At 38.1% G+C, this 19,880-nt stretch overlaps 1 protein-coding gene across 2 annotated transcripts in view; it reads right to left on the bottom strand.

Moving 5' to 3' along the window:
- The window catches only part of GMPS (guanine monophosphate synthase), a 59,619-nt gene that overhangs the window by 26,458 nt on the left and 13,281 nt on the right, over positions 1 to 19,880 (bottom strand). For both annotated transcript variants that reach the window (XM_059686870.1, XM_059686869.1), the window contains exons 3-7: positions 14,758 to 14,872; positions 6,682 to 6,779; positions 5,359 to 5,462; positions 1,480 to 1,673; positions 1,062 to 1,227 (exon numbers count right to left, since the gene is read on the bottom strand). In XM_059686870.1, coding sequence (XP_059542853.1) covers positions 1,062 to 1,227; positions 1,480 to 1,673; positions 5,359 to 5,462; positions 6,682 to 6,779; positions 14,758 to 14,872 — 677 coding nt within the window. The remainder of the gene's footprint in view (positions 1 to 1,061; positions 1,228 to 1,479; positions 1,674 to 5,358; positions 5,463 to 6,681; positions 6,780 to 14,757; positions 14,873 to 19,880) is intronic.

Here is a 19,880-nt window from a genome sequence, read left to right as displayed (position 1 = left end):
AAGACCCACCACTAGCAATATACCTTATTCAACTTTTTCTTAGCCTAATCCCAAAATGCCCACAGCTACTCAACCACCACCAACAAAGGGCAAGCTAGAGAAAAGAGTGTTAACTTAATTAACTATAAGTTATTAAAATTTCTTACTTTGTAAATTTCATAAAAATATATGACCATCTGAAGATAATACTAGGGACCCTCCCAGGATTTTGGAAAAGGTTTGACTTGTAAAGGGTCATGAAGTTTAAACTTTATTAGCTTAGAAATAATCTGCTTTATCCATCTGCTTTCCACCTTCCAACATTTTGTTGAAACCATTAGCCCCATATTCCCTTCTCTCTTCTTTGTCCTTGTGGCATTACACTTGTTTTATACCCATACTGTCATTTTAGTGAAGCTTTGAAAGGAGAAATAGACTCATCTTCACAACATGTTTAATTACAAGTCTTCATTTTATATTCAATTTTTGGGCAATGATTTCAAATAACTCAGTAATGTATATGGTTTGCATCATTAAACTACTGACATGACTTCACTATAACTAGTGATTGCATCTTGTTGGTTTTGTTTTTTGTTTTTAAAGAAAAGATTTCCACAAATGTAAATGCAGTTATGGCCTAAGAAGTTGATTAGTGGCCTTTAAAAAAAGTGACTGCATACTTTTCAGTCTTCTTCTTCACATAAGCCTTACTGTTTGTAAAATAATCTGTACAGACATACCTTTATAGGAAAGCTTAGGTATTCTCATGCATAAATAATATTATGGATGGGAAAAGATAACTTAAAAAAAGAAACAGAATGAGTTAAAGAAAATGATAGCTGGAAAATGGTAGGTTTTGATCTATATATAACATTAGGAGTAAGCAAAAGTTTTAAAATTTATACTGGAATCCCTCCTGAACTAGAAATAATTATAAAAATAAAAATAAATATTTTTCAACCCTGAGATTACTGGGAAAACTGAACTTTAAGGTTAAGACAATGTGCTTACTTAAACCACAGGCTAGATTTGATTAAACAAGTTCTGACATGCAAATTAACTTTTCTGGGAGTCATCAATACCTTTGACCTGAATTCCAAGTTTTTTGAGGGCCTCTTCTACAGACTGGCTTTCTCGTTTTCTCATAAAGCCATTATCAATGTGCACAGCAATGATTTGATCTTGGTTCAAAGCACGATTCAGCAAAGCTGTACAAACTGTTGAGTCTACTCCACCACTGAGTAAAACCTATAAGGTGAAATGTAAAAGATCAAATTGATTAAAATAAGCAAAAAGGAAATAAAAACTATCAGCTTAAATTGTTACCTAAGACACTGTTACCAAAGGAATGTATGGTAACTGAAAAAGCACTCTGAAACAGTGCAACTCTCAAAGCGTATGAACCCAGTCAGCACTGAAGGGCTATAATGTTGAGGAAGCCAGCTCTGAGCTCCAATATTATTACATAAATTCGTAGACTTTCGGATGTAAATTGCTTACCAAAACTTTTGATGTGCCTACTTTCTCTTTGATCTCTCGAATGCACTCCAATTCTCTGTTCTGCACAGTGAAGGTCCCACTGCACCCAGCTATATCAAAGAGGAAGTTCTTCAATACTGCTTTCCCATTTTCTGTAAGGCCAACTTCAGGGTGGAACTGTACTCCATATAATTTTTTAGATTCATTTGCTATACCTTTACAGAAAAAATAATCACAAATTAAATTTTTTTCATACTGAAAAGACTCAACTAGTATTCACAATAATTCTTAATAATTTCTTCCCCAATAAATGTGAAAATTGGTATGAGTTAGCTGGATTTTTAGCAACAGGAAAAAATAATAAAAATTCTATCATCATGATCTTTCTTTATAAAAGTTTTTCCTTATGCAGCAATAAGTGAACTATGTGATAATAAAATAAGTCCTAAAGAGATTATTTCACAGTAACCTCACTTCTCCACCTAGATTACTTCAATTGTCTTGACTAATAAATGCAATAACTCAATTTTGGTTCTTGGACCCATATGGCTTTCATCTAGAATGTGCAGGTACCAATTTTCTCTCTGAGAAGAACCTCATATATTAGACCAGATAAAATACTTCAAGTGTACCATTAACCACAAATAAATACAACTTCACTAACTGGGCTAATGTGCTTCTGACAATTCTGATTAACTACTAGGCAGCAGATGTTAGACTAGATATTTCACATGTGCATGTATTACCCATTTATGGCTCTGAGATATCAAGAAACTTGCCTGAACTCACAGCTAGTTACGTAGTTAAAAACAGGCCTGGAGGACTCCCAAATTCATACTCATTCTACTATACCAAAGTACCTCACACTTTCTTTACTTGGCTTCGAAGACACCACTTACTCTACTCACTTAATTATTTCATTGTCTGCTCCTTCTGAATCTTTTGTTAGTTCCTCTTCGTCTTATCCCTCTCCATACAGGCAAGTTGCCCACTACTCAGCCTTAAATCTCTTCTCTGTACATTCTGAGTGATCTCACTCTCATGACCTTAAATTCTACCCAAACCCTTGTTGGTACACTCCCAAATTTGTACCTCCAGCCCAGTTCCCTCCTCTCCAGTCCAGACTCATATATACAACTGTCTACTCATACCTTCATTTCAATTTTTAATAAGGCATCTTTAATTAAATATGCAAAACCAAACTTATGCATCAGATAAACAGAAACGCCATCCTTGGGCTGCTCAGGCCGAAAAATTTGGGAGTTAAACTTGACCTTACCCTCATTCCCCCACTCCACATGCAAGCCCAAAAAGTATATCCTCTCCCTTCAAAACAAGTCAGAATCCAGTCTAACTTCCGTTTGCAATCTGGAATGTAAAAAGCTGGAAGATGCCACTATGTCCTAACAAAAAGTAAAAATCTGACTACTGCTCTTAGAGAGACTGACGGTGAATACAGAGAATGACAATTTAACATAGCAGAAACCCATGGGTGCAAACTGCTGATGTGGGAAACCTGAACACAATTGATGAATTGCTAGAGGCTCAGCAAGAACAAATCTGAGAGACAAAAACTCCAAAAGAACCCAGTCATCGGGGGACCCCACAATTTTGTGAATTTTATGGCCAGCATGATTTGGTAAATTTTTCCTAGAAAGGACCAGAGTAAGTGTTTTTAGCCTTTGCAGGCCCTACTGTCACTAAAGCAACTAAAAGCATCAATAGACAATACCTTAAGTAATGGATGCTGCTGTGGTTCCAATAAAACTTACTTTAGTTATGAATACTGATATCTGAATTTCATTTAATTTTCACATTATAAAATATAATTCTCTTAAAAAAATTTTTCCAACCATTTGAAAACATAAAAACCATTCTTAGCTTGCAGGTTATAAAAAACAGGCAGTGAGCCCGATTTGGCAGGAGGCTGTAGTTTGCTGATTCCTTGACTACAGGACAAAGTCCAAGTTCCTTATATTAAACCAAGAGTTGTCATTAAATGGCCACTGTCTAATTAATTTTACTTCTCATCTCCCTTTCATTCTCTACTCCAGCCATTCAAGCTAGCGTGATTACCAAAATAAACCATGTTCTCACTCCAGGTCTATGCAAAAAACCTGAAAGTATCAACAACAAAAAACACTCCTGAATAATAAATGATTAGAGCAGGACTGTAGGATACAGGTTAATACCAAAAGTTCATTGCTTTCTTATACACCAGCAATGAAGAAGTAGAATTTGAAATTTAAAACACAAAATAATTAACTCACTCACAAAAATGAAATACTTAGTTAGGTATAATCTAACAAAATATGTACAAGATCTCTATGAGAACCCAATTACTCCCTACTGCTTCCATCTCTACTACACTGTTCCTTACACCATTCTCTCCTTTCCCAATTACTACCATAGATTTCTACTGAGTCTCCCTGCTTCCACATTTGACTTTGTCTCTTTTCTTCTCATTATAGCCACAATAATCCTGAAATTAGATCACATATCTCCTTAACCCCACCTCACTATGAGTAAAGCAAATGGTTTCATAATGGCCTCAAAGGTCCTGTGTTCTGGTCCCCATAACCTCTTTGCCTCAACTGCTAACACTCTCCCCCATGTTTACTCCACTCCAACCAGTCTCCTTGCTATTCCTCAAACATGGTCCTATCCCAGAAGCTTTGTACTGCTCTTTCCTTTCTCCCCAAATATCCAGAAGGGTTTGTACTTCCTTCCTTCATGTCCAATATCATCTTACAGAAATACCTTCCCTGAAGATCTAATAAAACAACCCTAATCACACATGTTCTGCAACACTGCTTTCTTTACCTACTTTTTCCACGCACTTCATAAACACTGACAACCAACATAGTCTGTATCATCTGTCTCTCCCCTCCACTAGAAAGTAAACAAACATTTTGTCCATTTTGTTCATTACTGTATCTTGGCACCTAGAACTGTGCATGGTAAATAGCAGATACTCAAATATTTGTTGAACGAATAAAAACACATAAGCCACCTACCACTGCTGATCTTTTATATGAAATAAAAACAAGTCACTATGAAAACCATTCTTGATCATTCTTATGCTAATATATTAGCCTGTTAAGTAACTGAGGGCAGTTTACTTAATTCATTTTAGCCATGACAAATCTTTTTTTTCAACTTATTATTTGGATATGGCATTTCAAACAAAAAAGAACTTTATTAATTAACCCACTTTTTTCTTTTTTTCCAGAATTACTGGTAATTTATTTACATTATAGTTATCAAGTAAGCAAGTGATTACAAACAGCCAGAAAAGCAATTCCTCTTCTTCAAAAAAAAAAACAAAAACAGAACAAAAATGGTTTCAGAGTATGGGTTGACAAACTTTCTACAGAGAGCTAGATAGTAAAAATTTTAGGAATACACATGTACAGTCTCTTTTATTATAACCCTTTAATGATGTAAAAATAATTCTTAGTTCCATATAAAAAACAGGCCTACTTGCTGGATTTGACCCAGAGGTCAGTTTGCCAACCCTGGTTCAGAGAAATCCTGTTTTGCAGCCATCCAAGATACATGCCTATGCATACCTAAGAAAGGCATTTTAAAAGGCAATTATAAACATAGCACCCTAGAAAAATGGACAGTTCCCAAATTTTTCCCGAGCTATAAAAGTATAGCTGCTGTTTTATATCTGAAAAACTTGTTAGGATAAACATTTTTAAAAGTATTTCAGAGCAAACCAGTGACTTCTAGATAGACCTTCCAATACTAAATTTCCTTCACAAATTAATGATTAATCCTATGACATTTATCTTTTAAAAATAAGAAAAAAATCAAAAACAGTATCTCATAAGAAACATATTTTAGATTCCTCAGATAAATTTTTTTAAATCTGCAAAATTTTATAATTTTCACCTGCCACGATGTTCCCAGAACGTGCCACAACCTTGAATCCATCAGCTACTTTGTCTACACTATCTCCATGAGTAAGCAAAACAATTTCTTCCTTCTGAAGGCCCCTAAACACACAAAAAGTAAAATATAACACATAAATGTTAATTAAAGACATGATTAATGGGTTCTTTTACTTTGTTTTTTTCCCAGCTTTATTGAGATATAATTAACCTAAACATCGTGCAAGTTTAAGGTGCACAACATAATTATATATACAGTGAAATAACCACAGTAAAGTTAGTTAACACATCCATCACTTCACAGTTACCATTTTTGTGTGTGTGTGGTGAGAACATTTAAGATCTACTCCTTAGCAACTTTCACTTATACAATACAGTGTTATAACTATAGTCACCATTGCTGTACATTAGATCTCCAGAATTCATTCATCTTGTAACTGGGAGTTTGTTCTTTTACTTTAGAAATTCTAGTTTAATCAGAAAAATAAAAATAAGCACATAACAGTGCAACATTGCTGGAATTTAAATTTTTTCTATCCATTATTTTAAAAAGCCAATAAAAGAATATTAAATCTAGGTCAAAAATTGGCTTTACCCCAAACGTGGAAAAAACAAAACAAAAAAGAAAGCAAGTGACTAACACTTAAATTTTCTGGTCTTTCAGAAAACTGAATGAAAACTCAGCAGTTTATGTGCTTTTTTTTAGTAAAGCAGAGATAAACAATTCTAGGAAGCTAATGAACAGCTCATTCACCAATTTTAAAGTTATACACCAAATATATTATCATGTAGCAATAAAATCACTTAATAAATTCACTGTATTAAAAAGACAGCATACCAGGTACAGGTATGCTCAATGCAGATAAAGTTAGGAGGGAGACAAAGCACATATTAAGAAATGAGTCCAACAAATGGATGGCTTGCTAAGTAACAATAAGAATGTGGTGGGGAAAGGTATATAAATGCATTTGGTAGACGCAGGACAGTTTACAACGGTATCCATCTGCCACATCTGGCATACCTGTTAGAATCACACTCTACATCAAAGAGTGAAAAGGGAAAACTACAAATGTTGGAATCACAATATGCAATCCCAAATAGATGTCCAAGACTGCAAAGGTGCTTTTAAATTACATAATAAGTGCTTTCCTTATTCCTAGTGAACATCACCACCACCTCTGCTGTCACTCAACTGGAAGACAGATACTATGACAATTACACCTTTGGCCAATACTGAATTACAGTCTCCAATTTTGAAGCATAACAATCACAACTTTAAATTAATCTACTCCTATTCTCATTCATCTAAAAATATCTGTCATACCTGAATAATGAGCATGTGTTATCCATGGTAATACTGAAGACTCCATCTTCTCTAACATTTTTTTTGTGCACAGTACCTCCAAATACTTTATTCATCATCTGTTCAAAGATAAAATAAATTAATGTTAATATAAATCAAAAGAAAATTAGCTATTTTCTTAATTACCCTAATTTCATAATTATATTCCTTGTTTTCAGGATATATTATGTCTGTGACCAAAAAATAAAAGGAGTTTGATAAATGTAAATACCTTGGCATTATTATATAATTATACAGTTAATTAAGAGACATAGTTATAAAACAAAACTAGATTAAAAATCTGACCTGAGGTTAATTTCTGTTCAATACCAGCAGATTTCCCATTTAGTGTACTTTAATTAATTCATCGGTTAAAAATAAGTTTCTCTAATACTTTCATCTGAGTTCAATTTAAAAAGTAATATGAGCTTAGAAAAGGCTATAGTAAACAACAGAAGATTTGTGGTATTAAAATTAGATATGTCTAAATTCCTCCAACCTGTTTAATCTGTGGTCCCAAAGGTATAGTCTGAAAGCTTGCAGGAGACTGTGCTATGGAGATGGGATAAGCAAAAAAACCTGATCTTTCAATTAAACTCATTTGTTCAAACCCCATATACCTACAGACTTTTATTCCAAATGGCCTCTTCTTCCTGCCCTTCCTTGTGTCAGTCAATCAATCTTACTTACATTTACAAATGCCCAAACTCCCAACATCAAATAAATACAAACAAGATTTTTACAAACATTAAATTTGCATTGATATAATCATTACAATTCATCTTGATATGTCTGCTCCATAACAAGTGTCCTAAGATATCTGTCATAATAATGTATGATGCCAGTTGACCCAGACTCCATCAGAAAAGCAGGCAAATGCTACCTAAATGCTCATTCTTATAGTGCAGTGGCATATTCTTCAAAACCATCACCAAATGCTGCCCTCTGTATTCTCCTCTTAGGCATTCACAATAAGCCTTCCTGCAATGAAAGTTTGGGTTAAGCCTATTAGGAAAGAAACTTGCTAAACCTTGTTTAACCCTTTGTATGCCATAAGCATCTACAGACACAAGCTGGGATGGTTTCTGTTTTGGATGCATGACAGTAAACTGGTTAAACCCAACACAGGTATAACTCATTTTTATTGCGCTCACCACTTTATTGCTCTACACAGATTTTGCCTTTTTTTTTTTAAACAAATTGAAGGCAAGAACTTCCACCAGCAAAAAGATTACAACTCGCTTTACTGCGGTGGCAAGAGGCTATAGTTTGCTGACTCCTTCACTATAGGACAAAGTACAAGTCCCTTATATTGAACAAAGACTTGTCATTAAATGCCCACTGTCTAATTTCACCTCTTATCTTCCCCTTCATTCTCTACTCCGGCCATTCAAGCTGCATGATTACCAAAAGAGAGCATGTTTTCACATCTTTAGGTCTCTTCATAGTCCCAAGAGACTAAAAGTATGTGGCTCAGAGCAGTCATTCAAATTTGCTGAGTGAAATCTGCTTCTATATACTCAAAGAACCTTTTATCAATGAACCTCAAATTCGCAGTTCTTATACAAGAGAGCTGAACAATCAAGATAACCAAAGCTGTTGGAATTCTATACAATTTTAAAGTCCATAAAGTTCCAAATTAAAGGCTTTTTATAAAGCCAATGGCTTGCAGTAAAGTGTAAAGCTAAATCACCTGTTCAGAGGCTTTCATACTTATTTTTGGTTCCTGACTATGCAATTTAAGGTTGAAAGTACAAGGAGTTAAGACCCTGACCAAGTAGCTCAGTTGGTTAGAACATCCTCCCCATAAGCGAAGGCTGTGGGTTCGATCTCCAGTCAGGGCACATACAAACAATCAACCAGTGAAAATATAAGTGGGTAGGGCAGCAAGTCTCTCTCTCTCTCTCTCTGAAATCAATAAACAAAAACAAAACAGTGGAACAACAAATTGATGTTTCTCCCTCCCTCTTTCTCTCTCTCTCTCTCTCTCTTTCTCTCTCTCTCCCTCCCTCTTTCTCTCTCTCTCTCCCCCTCAAATCAATAATTTTTTTTTTAAAGTGCAAGGATTTGAACAATCAGCTAAGTGTATGTTTGGGGGAGATGGGGATAATTTTATGTGTAATAAAGATAATTTACTAAATTTTTGTTTTAATATTCTATTTTAACTTAAAGAAATGGTTTTCAGCGTGGATTCCTGAAAATCCCAAAGTCCTAAATGCCTCAAAGAAATCCCTATAGTACTCCAGATCTACCACCCCCATCAGATCAGCCCCTATTTTATCTATATTATATGCCAAAGCTTTACAATATTAGGTTTGGGAGGAAAACAGAGAAATTCTGTAAATAAAAACAATTTGACAAAACCTTATGGAAGTGTGTAAAAAATCAAGTGCTTGTAATAAAGATGTTTCTTAGAACTCTAAAAAAACAATTAAAAACCCAAATGAAATTATAAAGAATGAAAAATCACACAATCCAGAAACTATCTGCAATAAAGTCACAATCTGTAAAATTGTCTGCAATATACATAATTGGCGAAAATTTAGTATTCAACATATACAAATGAATTTTTAAAAAACAATTTAATAGAATATGGGCAAAAATCATGTTTTACAGTAAAGCAGACACAACGGCAAATAAGCATACAAATTTTACAATAAGCAAAATGAACACTAAGACTACAATGTGATCCTATTTTGTGCCTCCTCAGATAGAAAAATAAAAACAACAAAAAAATCTGACCATGTCAAGGATTGGCAGGGATATGGAGCACAAGAATTTTTATATACTGCTGAGGAAACGCAAATGGGGAAGAAGGGGGTGTGTTGAAGTGGGGGAGTTGGTGGAAGAGAGTGGGAATATCATTACTTAGTGAAGCTGAGACAGAATTTCAACTTATGGTTACCCTAGAGCAGCGGTTCTCAACCTGTGGGTTGCGACCCCTTTGGGGGTCAAACGACCCTTAGGGGTCGCCTAAGACCATCGGAAAACACATATTGAATATATAATTACATATTGTTTTTGTGATTAATCACTATGCTTTAATTATGTTCAATTTGAAACAATGAAAATACATCCTGCATAGCAGATATTTACATTACGATTCATAACAGTATAAATTAGTTATGAAGTAGCAACGAAAATGATTTTATGGTTGGGGTCACCACGACATGAGGAACTGTATTAAAGGGTCGCGGCATTAGAAAGGTTGGGAACCACTGCCCTAGAGAAAAGTTTGTGTATGTACAACATAGAAAAAAAGTACAAAAATATTTATGGCTGTGCTGCCTGTAATAGCAAAAACTGGAAAAAAACCAGTAATACTAACAGTGGAATATATAATTAATCTGTGATATATTAAAACAATAAATTCAATAGTGGAAATAAATAACATACAATTAAAATGTATTAACACGGATGAATCTCAAAACCAAAGTTGAAAATAATACATGCAGTATGATTTCAATTATATTAAGGTCAGTAGGCAAATATATTATTTCACAATATAAACCTATGTGTAATAAAGTGTTACTCCTGGTGGGAGAAGAATGTAGAGAGAGAAAAGTATAAAGGAAGTTTCAAAAGTTCTACTAATACTCTATTTATAATGCTAATTGGGGGTAAATTGGTAATAAAGATAAAAGGAGAAGGAAGCAAAGAATTTTTCCTCCTAAAGATTTTTTTTCTTCTAAAGAAAAGCAATTAATAGGACGCAATTAGAAAGGTTCATACAAGAGAGTATAGTTAATGGAGAAATATGGTACAGAAATACGTAAACTACTGAAGTTTCAGGATGCCAAAGGGGTACACAAAGGTACCATTCAAGTGAGACCTTCGGTGCTAAAACTGCCCAACTAAGTCCTTAAGAAGTGGCAAGTCTATTCCATTATTCTACTATGAAAGCTGATGATATAAAGGCAAACCTTTTTATGCGTTTAACATAAGTAGGTCTGGCCCTGGCTACCATAACATCCCTATTGAATGACAGCAAAATGTGGCCTTATATTTATATGGAGAGCTGACATAATGGAGAAATAGTCAGCCTCTACCATTTAAATTAAGGAAGCATTTTCCAGACCAATTTTACTATAAGTGGGTGGAAAAAAAAAATCCTGTGAGACTCTTCTTTACAAGATGTTAAAATGACTCTGAGTATACCAAAACCCTTTTAACTTAATTATTAAGTTGTGCTATATAATTAATATTGACTACTCTGGCAAAGGAGATCAATAAATTATATTCTGGGGCAAAGGTATATTTTTAAAGTCAGCCAATTTCCAATGTTCAACGCAATGGGATGCAGGCTCTTCTAAAAATATATATTCTTTTGAATATTAAGTGGGAAAACCTAAAAATAAGTTATTATCCAACTCAAATACATAACACCATTTGGCTTTTCAGAAAACATTAACAGGGGAAAACGAGCCTTTTACTATGCAATGCTTATTTGCCTATAGAAGAAAATATCTATTGTAGAGTTTTTACTTTGTACTTGACATATTTTTAGTGATCAGTATTTCTTCTAAATCAAAGTGGATAACCATAACAAACAATTAGCAAGAAATGAAGTCTGGTAAAGCTGTCTTCTAGACCAGTGACTTTTAATATCCTGCTCTTGTATCAAAAATAGAAATAATATTCACATTTTTATATGAACACTAGAGGCCCAGTGCATGGATTTGTGCACCGGTGGGGTCCTCAGCCTGGCCTGTGCCTCTCGCAATCCAGGACCCCAAGGGGATGTCAGACTGCCGGTTTCAGGCGGATCCCTGGCCTGCAGGGATGGGGCGAAACCAGCAGTCCAACACTGCCTGCCTCTCTTGCCTGCCATTCCCGCTCATCCCGGCCCTGCTGCACCTGCCGCGGGCTCGTGCCCAGTCGGTCCCAATCAAGGGAGGCTCGCACCACCATAGTAGCTCTTGCCAGCTATGAGCCCTGCATCTGGCACCCGTTGGTCAGCTGAGTGGCACTCCCACTGTGGGAGTACACTAACCACCAGGGGATAGCTCCTGCATTGAGTGCCTGTCCTCTGGTGGTCAGTGCATATCATAGTAACCAGTTGTTCGGTCACTTAGGTTTTTATCACGCCCCCCAGTGGGGATATGATCGAACCCAGGACCCTTCAGTCTGCAGGCCAACATTCTATCCACTGAGCCAAACCAGTTAGGGCACTTAATGTTCTCTAAAAGTCACTATAAAACCTATGTTGACCTATACTGGACTACATGTCCACAGGCCAACGCTCTATCCACTGAGCCAAACCGGTTAGGGCTAGATAGATTGATTTATATTTCTATCCTTCACTGAAACTCCAGAGTCAGTTAGAAGAAAATATATTGGTCTGTTCACTTTCTACCTTTTAAACAGCTTCCCGGTACAATATTCATATTAAAGCACAACAGTTTCAATCAGACTGATTTTGCCCACTTACAAAAATTTAAATTATGCTCAATACAAGAACTTAAAACAACTCAGCCATTGGGAAAAATGATACATCTTTATCAAGTCATTTATGCAAGAAATTAAAAATTAACAGGTAATTCTCAATAATCAATTAGGGAGGACCAGGTTATGAGGAAATTAAAAAGCTGATTTTTAATTAACACCAATTCCATTTTGGTCAATTAGGATCCCACAATTACATTAATTCCACTTGTATTCTGACCCTATCCTCCCTTCCACTTTAGTATGTGCTAAGCCAGAAGTTGGTCAAAAGGGAAAAGAGGTCAAGATAATTCATAAACCAGTTAATCCACAGTCACTATATTTACTTGGCTATTCTTATCATGGCAGAAAATTCTGCATTAAAAAAAAAAGTACATTGCTTCTGACACTAGCTAGAAAAGGCAAAATACTATAACATGTCAGTTACTAATAATGTATTACTCAGGGAATACTTTCCCATCTAATTCAATTTTCAGATGATCTGGTTAAATAAAATGCATTTTTAAAATTATCTTAACTGGAAAGTCATTTTGCTTATCACCAGGGATAACTTTTCTTAAATGTATTTATTTATATTCCCACCTTCTCAGTAAATAGATCATATTGAAGAAATCATCTATATATATAAACCTTAATATGCAAATAGACTGAACAGCGGAACAGCCGAACAACCAGTGGCTATGACGTTCACTGACCACCAGGGGGCGCGTGCAGAACATGGCAGATGTCGGCAGCAGAAAACGGAACATGGTGGGTGTCAGCCGCGGCGGGATGGTGAAGCAGGTGAGTGGGGGCACCTGACCAAGGCGGGGCTCCAGTCACTGTCACCTGAGCAAGCCTCTGGTGGTTACTGAAAATTCTTTGCTCCTGTGTGCCACGGTCCCACCCAGCGCTCGCACCTGCTGCAGGCACCAGCCCCACTCGCACCTGCAGCTGGCACCGGAGCAGCTGCTTGCACCCTCTGCCAGCACCCGGTGCCGGCCCTGATTGCTTGGCACCATTAGCAGGTGCAAGCAGCGGCTGCTGGCCCCAGTCACCCCTCAGGGCTTCTCCACCTCCCCCTGCTCCTGAGGGGCGACTGGGGCCAGCAGCCACCTCTCGCACCTGCTGCCAGCCCTGGAGCCGCCGCTCACACACACTGCCGGTGCAGGCCCTGCTTGCACCCACAGCCGGCACTGGAGCCACTGCTTGCACCCACTGCTGGCACCAGGCGCCAGTCCCGATTGCCACTGAGGATTTCTCCACCTCCCCCTGCTCCTGAGGGGTGAGAGGCAGCAGCCACTGCTCGCTCCCGCTGCTGGCACAGGCCCCAATCACTCCACGCCATCAGTGAGTGCAAGTGGGGCCGGCGCCATCAGTGCATGGGAGCGGCGGTGGTGGGAGCAGGGCTGCCAGCAGACAGGGGACAGGGCCATGGAAGTAGGGGCCAGGCGGGGGCATGGAGGATGGGCCGAGACCCATCCCTATGTTCACCACAGCCTTGCGGCCCACAGTTCCTTTCAAGGTGCACAAATTTGTGCCCTGGGCCCCTAGTTCTTTGATAAGTGAGAATGTAACATGTTATAGGCTCAGTATTATTTATCATCTTATTCAATAATTACATCTACTTACCTGTTAAACTTATACTACTTAAAAATAAAGTAAGCAAAAAATACATTAAACGAGCCAAAATATATTTCTAAACATTTCACTCATAGGAGAATAGCTTATCTCAACATCTCGATTAGTCCCTATTTATTCTTGCTTTTGTACAGCCCCAAAGTACAAATAATTATTAATATTACAGTGACCATCATAACCAAATGACCAAAATTAACATCACCAGTCAAGGCACAAATCAACATTGTATGTCTCCTAATGATATGCTCTGGGAAGACCACAGCATCTCTTCTGTGGTACTCCTGCCAAAAATATATGACCTGAACCTAACAATGAAGAAACATCAAACAAAACCAAAACTGAGGGATAGTGTAAAAAGTAACTTAAAAATAAAACCTATCTAGGTCATGAAAGAGAAGGAAAGACAAAGAAATGGGTCCAAACTAAAGGAGTCAAAGAATCATGACAACTTAAATACAACACATGGTTGGAATGGATCCAGGATTTACAAGGGACATTAATAAGAAAAACAGTGAAATGTGAATCAAGTCTGTGGATTAGATTCTAAAACTGAATTAATGTTAACTTCTGATTTTGATAGTTGTACTGTGGCTATGTAGGGCAAAGTTCTAGTACTTAGGAAATACAAAGAAAAGATATCATGTCTGCAACTTACTCTCAAATGATAAAAATGTCAACGGAACTAAGCAAAAGTATACAGGAGCTCTGTGTACTATTTCTGCTACTTTTATGTAAATTTGAATGTCAAACTTGTTTTTATTTTAATGGACAATATTGTTATATGCAGTAATAGAGCTACTTTTCTAAAAATAGATTCCCACTCAGGTCCATTCTGCCTTACCAGTGTAACAACTCACAAACAGATATAATATGCACAAATTATCTCATACAACTAAATATCCTAAATAGTCTAAAGACAGAAAATACTAATAGAGTGGAATTCACAAACAGAATAAAATTAAGTCAGCTCTTAAGGCAAATTTACAGATGTACCTGCATGCCATAGCAAATTCCAAGAACAGGCTTGCCAATAGTGAATATTGCTGGATCAAACCAGGGAGCATCTTCTGCATACACAGAATTAGGTCCTCCAGAGATGATAATAGCACTGTGGATTTAAGCAAGAGAGTCAGTGAAGAATCTCTAACTGCGAACTTTTATACAAAGTCTACAGATTCAGCGAGTTTATGTTTTTGGTACATTGTAATATCTAGATTCTATCACAACTAATTAATATCCTCCCAAAGAGCTTAATTATACTTACTCTACTGCAATGTGTGGAAGCCTCAAGTCAACATTTATTTGTTAATAAGCACAACTTCCAAATATATAAATACCAATGTTTCTATCTATTAAGGTGGCATAAATTTGTTTTGATTGTTTTCCTCATTAATGGAAGAAGTAAATGAGAATTCTAAAAGATGGAGAACATACACTGAGTGGCCAGATTATTATGACCGGCCAGATTATTATGACCACCCATCAGTACAATGAAGAATTCGTTATGCAAATAATAATAATAATAATAAAACCTTGAGAGTATTTGCTTAGGAAGTTTTCAATATTCAGTATTTTTGGAAGTGTCAATGAAGTACTGATGGAGTGGTCATAATAATCTGGTCGGTCATAATAATCTGGCCACTCAGTGTATATGTCCTTCTGGGAGGCAAGGAGTAAAGCAGGTCACAAAAGAACAACTAAAGGTATTATGAAGTCTCTGGATGATTCAGAGCAACATATTCTACAACAAAGAATGGCAGAATGTGAAGAATTACCTAACTTGGCCTCTTCAAAACCTGTCCAATATTCCCAACAACTTTACTTGAGACCCAGGAAAAGGAGCTAACGTCACTTTAGCCCCATATGCCTTGCTCCCAGAACCGAGGTCAATATTATAACTTATCTACACTACAACTCACAGAGCATTCTATAGGTTAACTTGAGAATCAAAGTATTAGTATAAAGGAAGCTACAAACTGAGGCCCATATTCCTCACCAGGCCACTGACACATCAAATTTGGCCTTCAGTATTCACTCAAAAAAATTTAGAACATTTTATTACTATTATGAATTTTACAAAAAAAAATTCAGATTTCTGGATCTTATTTAAGAAAAAGAAGGAAAAAATCTGGCAAAACCAGGCCTTCACTCTCAGATGGCTACAAATAATGAATCACAGAGTTGCACTATTGTACTATCATACACATCATATATGCTGTCCAGTTTGCCACACATGCCCACTTACATAGAACCGGTAAACTTAGGCCCTTTACTCAATTTAAGATATTCTCAGACTCATCTTAAGTCTGAGTTTGCAGGAATCCTGATTTATCTATATTTCTAAAGGAAAATGCATTCCAAGATCTAACCAAAATCTACTTACAAATAAATCTGGATTACAATTTATAATTAGTGGCTGCCTGCCATCTAAAAGCATATAAACTAAAATGCTAGGCTTATGATATATCTAGAAGAATAATATGTCAAATTCATAAAAATTTCTCAGTAAGCTAGAGCATTTATTTAATTTTTTAAATATATTTTTATTGATTTCAGAGAAAAGGAGAAGGGAAAGAGAGATAGAGACATCAATGATGAGAGAGAATCATTGATTGGCTGCCTCCTGTATATCCCCTCTACTGGGGATCGAGCCCACAACCCCAGGCATGAGCTCTTGACAAGAATCAAACCCAGGACCCTTCAGTCCACAGGCTGACACTCTATCCACTGAGCCAAACCAGCTAGCGCTATTTATTTATTAAGTTTATTGGAGAGACAGTGGTTAGTAACATTATATAAGTAACATTATATAATTCTATAATACATCATCTGCATATTGCATTGTATGCTTAACACACAAAGTCTAGTTTCTCTCTGTCACCATAAATTTTACCCCTTTACCTTCTTCATCCTCTCCCAGCACCAAGCATTTTAAAAAATATATAACAATAATTTAAGTGAACTCAAAAGCCCCACTTTTGGAACTTTGTATCAGTAATATGAATTATATTATATATTGTTTGCTAGCCTATCTTCTTTATAAAAAAACTGGAGACAACCTGCTCATATGATAAATATAACATCTTTAAGACAACAATTCTAAAGGGGTGCGTTAGGTTAAACCTAATGTAGGTATGTAACCTGGCATCCTAAATATGTAGAAGCTAAAATTCTATAAAATATATTTAATATTCACAACCTCTATAATTTCAATATATTTAGTTTTATAAAGGATAATCACTATAGGACTGCCCAGCATCCCACATCTAATCTAATAAAAGAGAAACATGGTAATTGGCGTACGACCGCTACCCTTCCCATTGGCTAATCAGGGAGATATGCAAATTAACTGTCAGCCAAGATGGCGGCCTGCAGCCAGGCAGCTTGAAACTAACATGAGGCTTGCTTGCTTCAGTGATGGAGGACTCCAACGTTCCCCGCCTGCCTTGCAGGCCTCTGAGCCTGCAGTTTGAAACATTTTAACAAAGATAGAAGCTAAAAAAAAACCCCAGAAACCAGCTTTCAGGGAGCTGGGATCTCAGAGCTGGAGTCAGAGCTGGAGTTATACATTGTTTCGATTACCTACTTTCAGCAGTGGAGGCCTAAGAGCTGGAGCCTCAGAGCTAAAACTGGCCCAGAATTAAAAAAAGAAAAAAAGAAAAAAAGGAGCGGTTGGGAGCTTCCGTCACCCGCCAGCCTGAAAACAGCCCTCAGCCCTTCACCCAGACTGGCCAGGCACCCCAGTGGGGACCCCAACAGTGAAGGGTGTGTGACCAGCTGCAAACAGCCATCATCCCCTCACCCAGGCTGGCCAAGCACCCCAGTGGGGACCCCCTCCCTGAATGGTGTGTGACCAGCTGCAAACTGCCATTATCCCCTCACCCAGGCTGGCCAGGCACACCAGTGGGGACCCCCACCCTGATCCAGGACACCCTTCAGGGCAAACCAGCCAGCCCCACCCATGCACCAGGCCTCTATCCTATATAGTAAAAGGGTAATATGCCTCCCAGCACCCGGATCAGCGGAGCCGAGAGGCCTCCCAGCACCGGGATCAGCGTGACAGGGGGCAGCGCCCAAACCCCCTGATCGCCCTGCGGCTCTGTGTGTGACAGGGGGTGGGTCCACAACCTCCCTATCCGCCCTGCTCTGTTCGTGACAGGAGAAGGCGCCCCAACCCCCTGATCGGCCCTGCTCTGTGGGTGATAGAGGGCGGCGCCACAACTTCCACCCCTCCCACGGGCCCTGCTCTGTGTGTGATGGGGTAGAGCCATAACCTCCCCATCGGCCCTGCCCTGAGTGTGAGAGTGGTGGCGTCCCAACCCCCTGATCGGCCCTGCTCTGTGGGTGATAGAGGGTGGCGCCCCAACCCCTTGATCCGCCCTGCTCTGTGTGTGACAGGGGGCGGTGCCCCAACTCCCCTATCGGCCCTACTCTCTGAGTGACAGGAGGGAGCTCCTCAACCCCCTGATGGGCCCTGCTCTGTGCGTGACGGGGTGGCACCGCAACCTCCCCATCGACCCTGCCTTGAGCGTGACAGGGGGCGGTGCCCCATCCCCCCAATTGGTCCTACCCTGAGCATGACTGAGGGTGGCATCGCAACCTCCTGATCCGCCCTGCTCTGTGCATGACAGGGGGCGGTGCCCCAACTCCCCAATTGGCCCTGCTCTGAGCCCGACCAGGGGCTGCACCTAGGGATTGGGCCTGCCCTCTGCCACCCGGGAGCAGGCCTAAGCCAGCAGGTCGTTATCTCCCGAGGGGTCCCAGACTGCGAGAGGGCACAGGCCAGGCTGAGGGACCCCCCTTTCCCCCCGAGTGCACAAATTTTTGTGGACCGGGCCTCTAGTTAATCTAATAAATAACTCAAAACTCTAAGAGTCATAATACTTGAAAAGGCAATGGTCTTAGCCAAGGATAAAAACTCAAGCAGTACTTACACCAATTATGAAAATTCTCATCTCAGTAAATCTTGAGAAAAGCTAATCACTCATTCTGAGTCTTCTATCTCTATGCTGCTATTCTTTTGAAACTAATTTACAATTATGAGGCCCAATAAGCCTTCAGGCATTCCAGATATCAACTTTATGTTATCAAGCAGATCAAGGTTCTACAAACAAGTAGGTTGAGATGTCTCTTATGTCATAAAACTAACATTTATTCTAAAAAAACAAAAACAAAACCAGGAGTGGTCAAATATTTATCTCAGCGGCAAAGATTACAGTAATAAAACCCACGTAGTTCCTATTCTCCCACAAAGAAGCTCTAGGCACAAGCAAGATCTAGGAACTTTTTATGATCAAGTGACAAGAAAAACAATTAGACTTCTATTACCAAGTATTTATCTATCCTACTCTAAAACAATTAGTCTGGGTTAGTTTGCTGGGAATGTTTTGTTGGTTTCTTTTGGGTTGTGGAATGAAGAAGCTTGGATTTGACAAAGAGCCATTTGGATTTTTCACCGTCTTTGATTCTCTTAAAATTGATTCCCAATGGCAAATGAAGACAGATGAATTAAATAAACTCAAGGGTCCCTTCTTACTCTCAAATTATACTGTTTAAAAAGGCTGTTCCCAAACCACTATGCTACTTTATATTTGACAAAGGAGGCAAGAGCATACAATGGAGTCAAAACAGTCTCTTCAATAAATGGTGCTGGAAAAATTGGACGGGTTCATGCAAAAAAATGAAACTAACAAAAGAAACCATCAACAGCAAAAGAAACCATCAACAAAACAAGAAAACCCACTGCATGGGAGAACAAATTTGCCAATGTTATCTCCGATAAGGGTTTAATCTTCAATATTTACAGGGAACTCATACAACTTAACAAAAGGAAGATAAACAACCCAATCAAAAAATGGGCAAAGGACCTAAATAGATACTTTTCGAAAGAAGACAGAAGGAAGGCCTAGAGACCTATGAAAACATGCTCAAAGTCACTAATTATCTGAGAGATGCAAATCAAAATGACTATGAGGTACCACCTCACACTTGTCAGAATGGCTACCATCAACAAATCAACAAATAACAAGTGCTGGCAAGAATGCAGAGAAAAAGGAACCCTCAGGCACTACTGGTGGAAATGCAGGCTAGTGCAGCTACTGTGGAGAAGAGTATAG

Source organism: Myotis daubentonii, chromosome 3 (genome assembly GCF_963259705.1).
Source record: "Myotis daubentonii chromosome 3, mMyoDau2.1, whole genome shotgun sequence".
Classification (NCBI taxonomy): domain Eukaryota; kingdom Metazoa; phylum Chordata; class Mammalia; order Chiroptera; family Vespertilionidae; genus Myotis; species Myotis daubentonii.
This window is presented reverse-complemented; position numbering and strand designations above follow the sequence as displayed.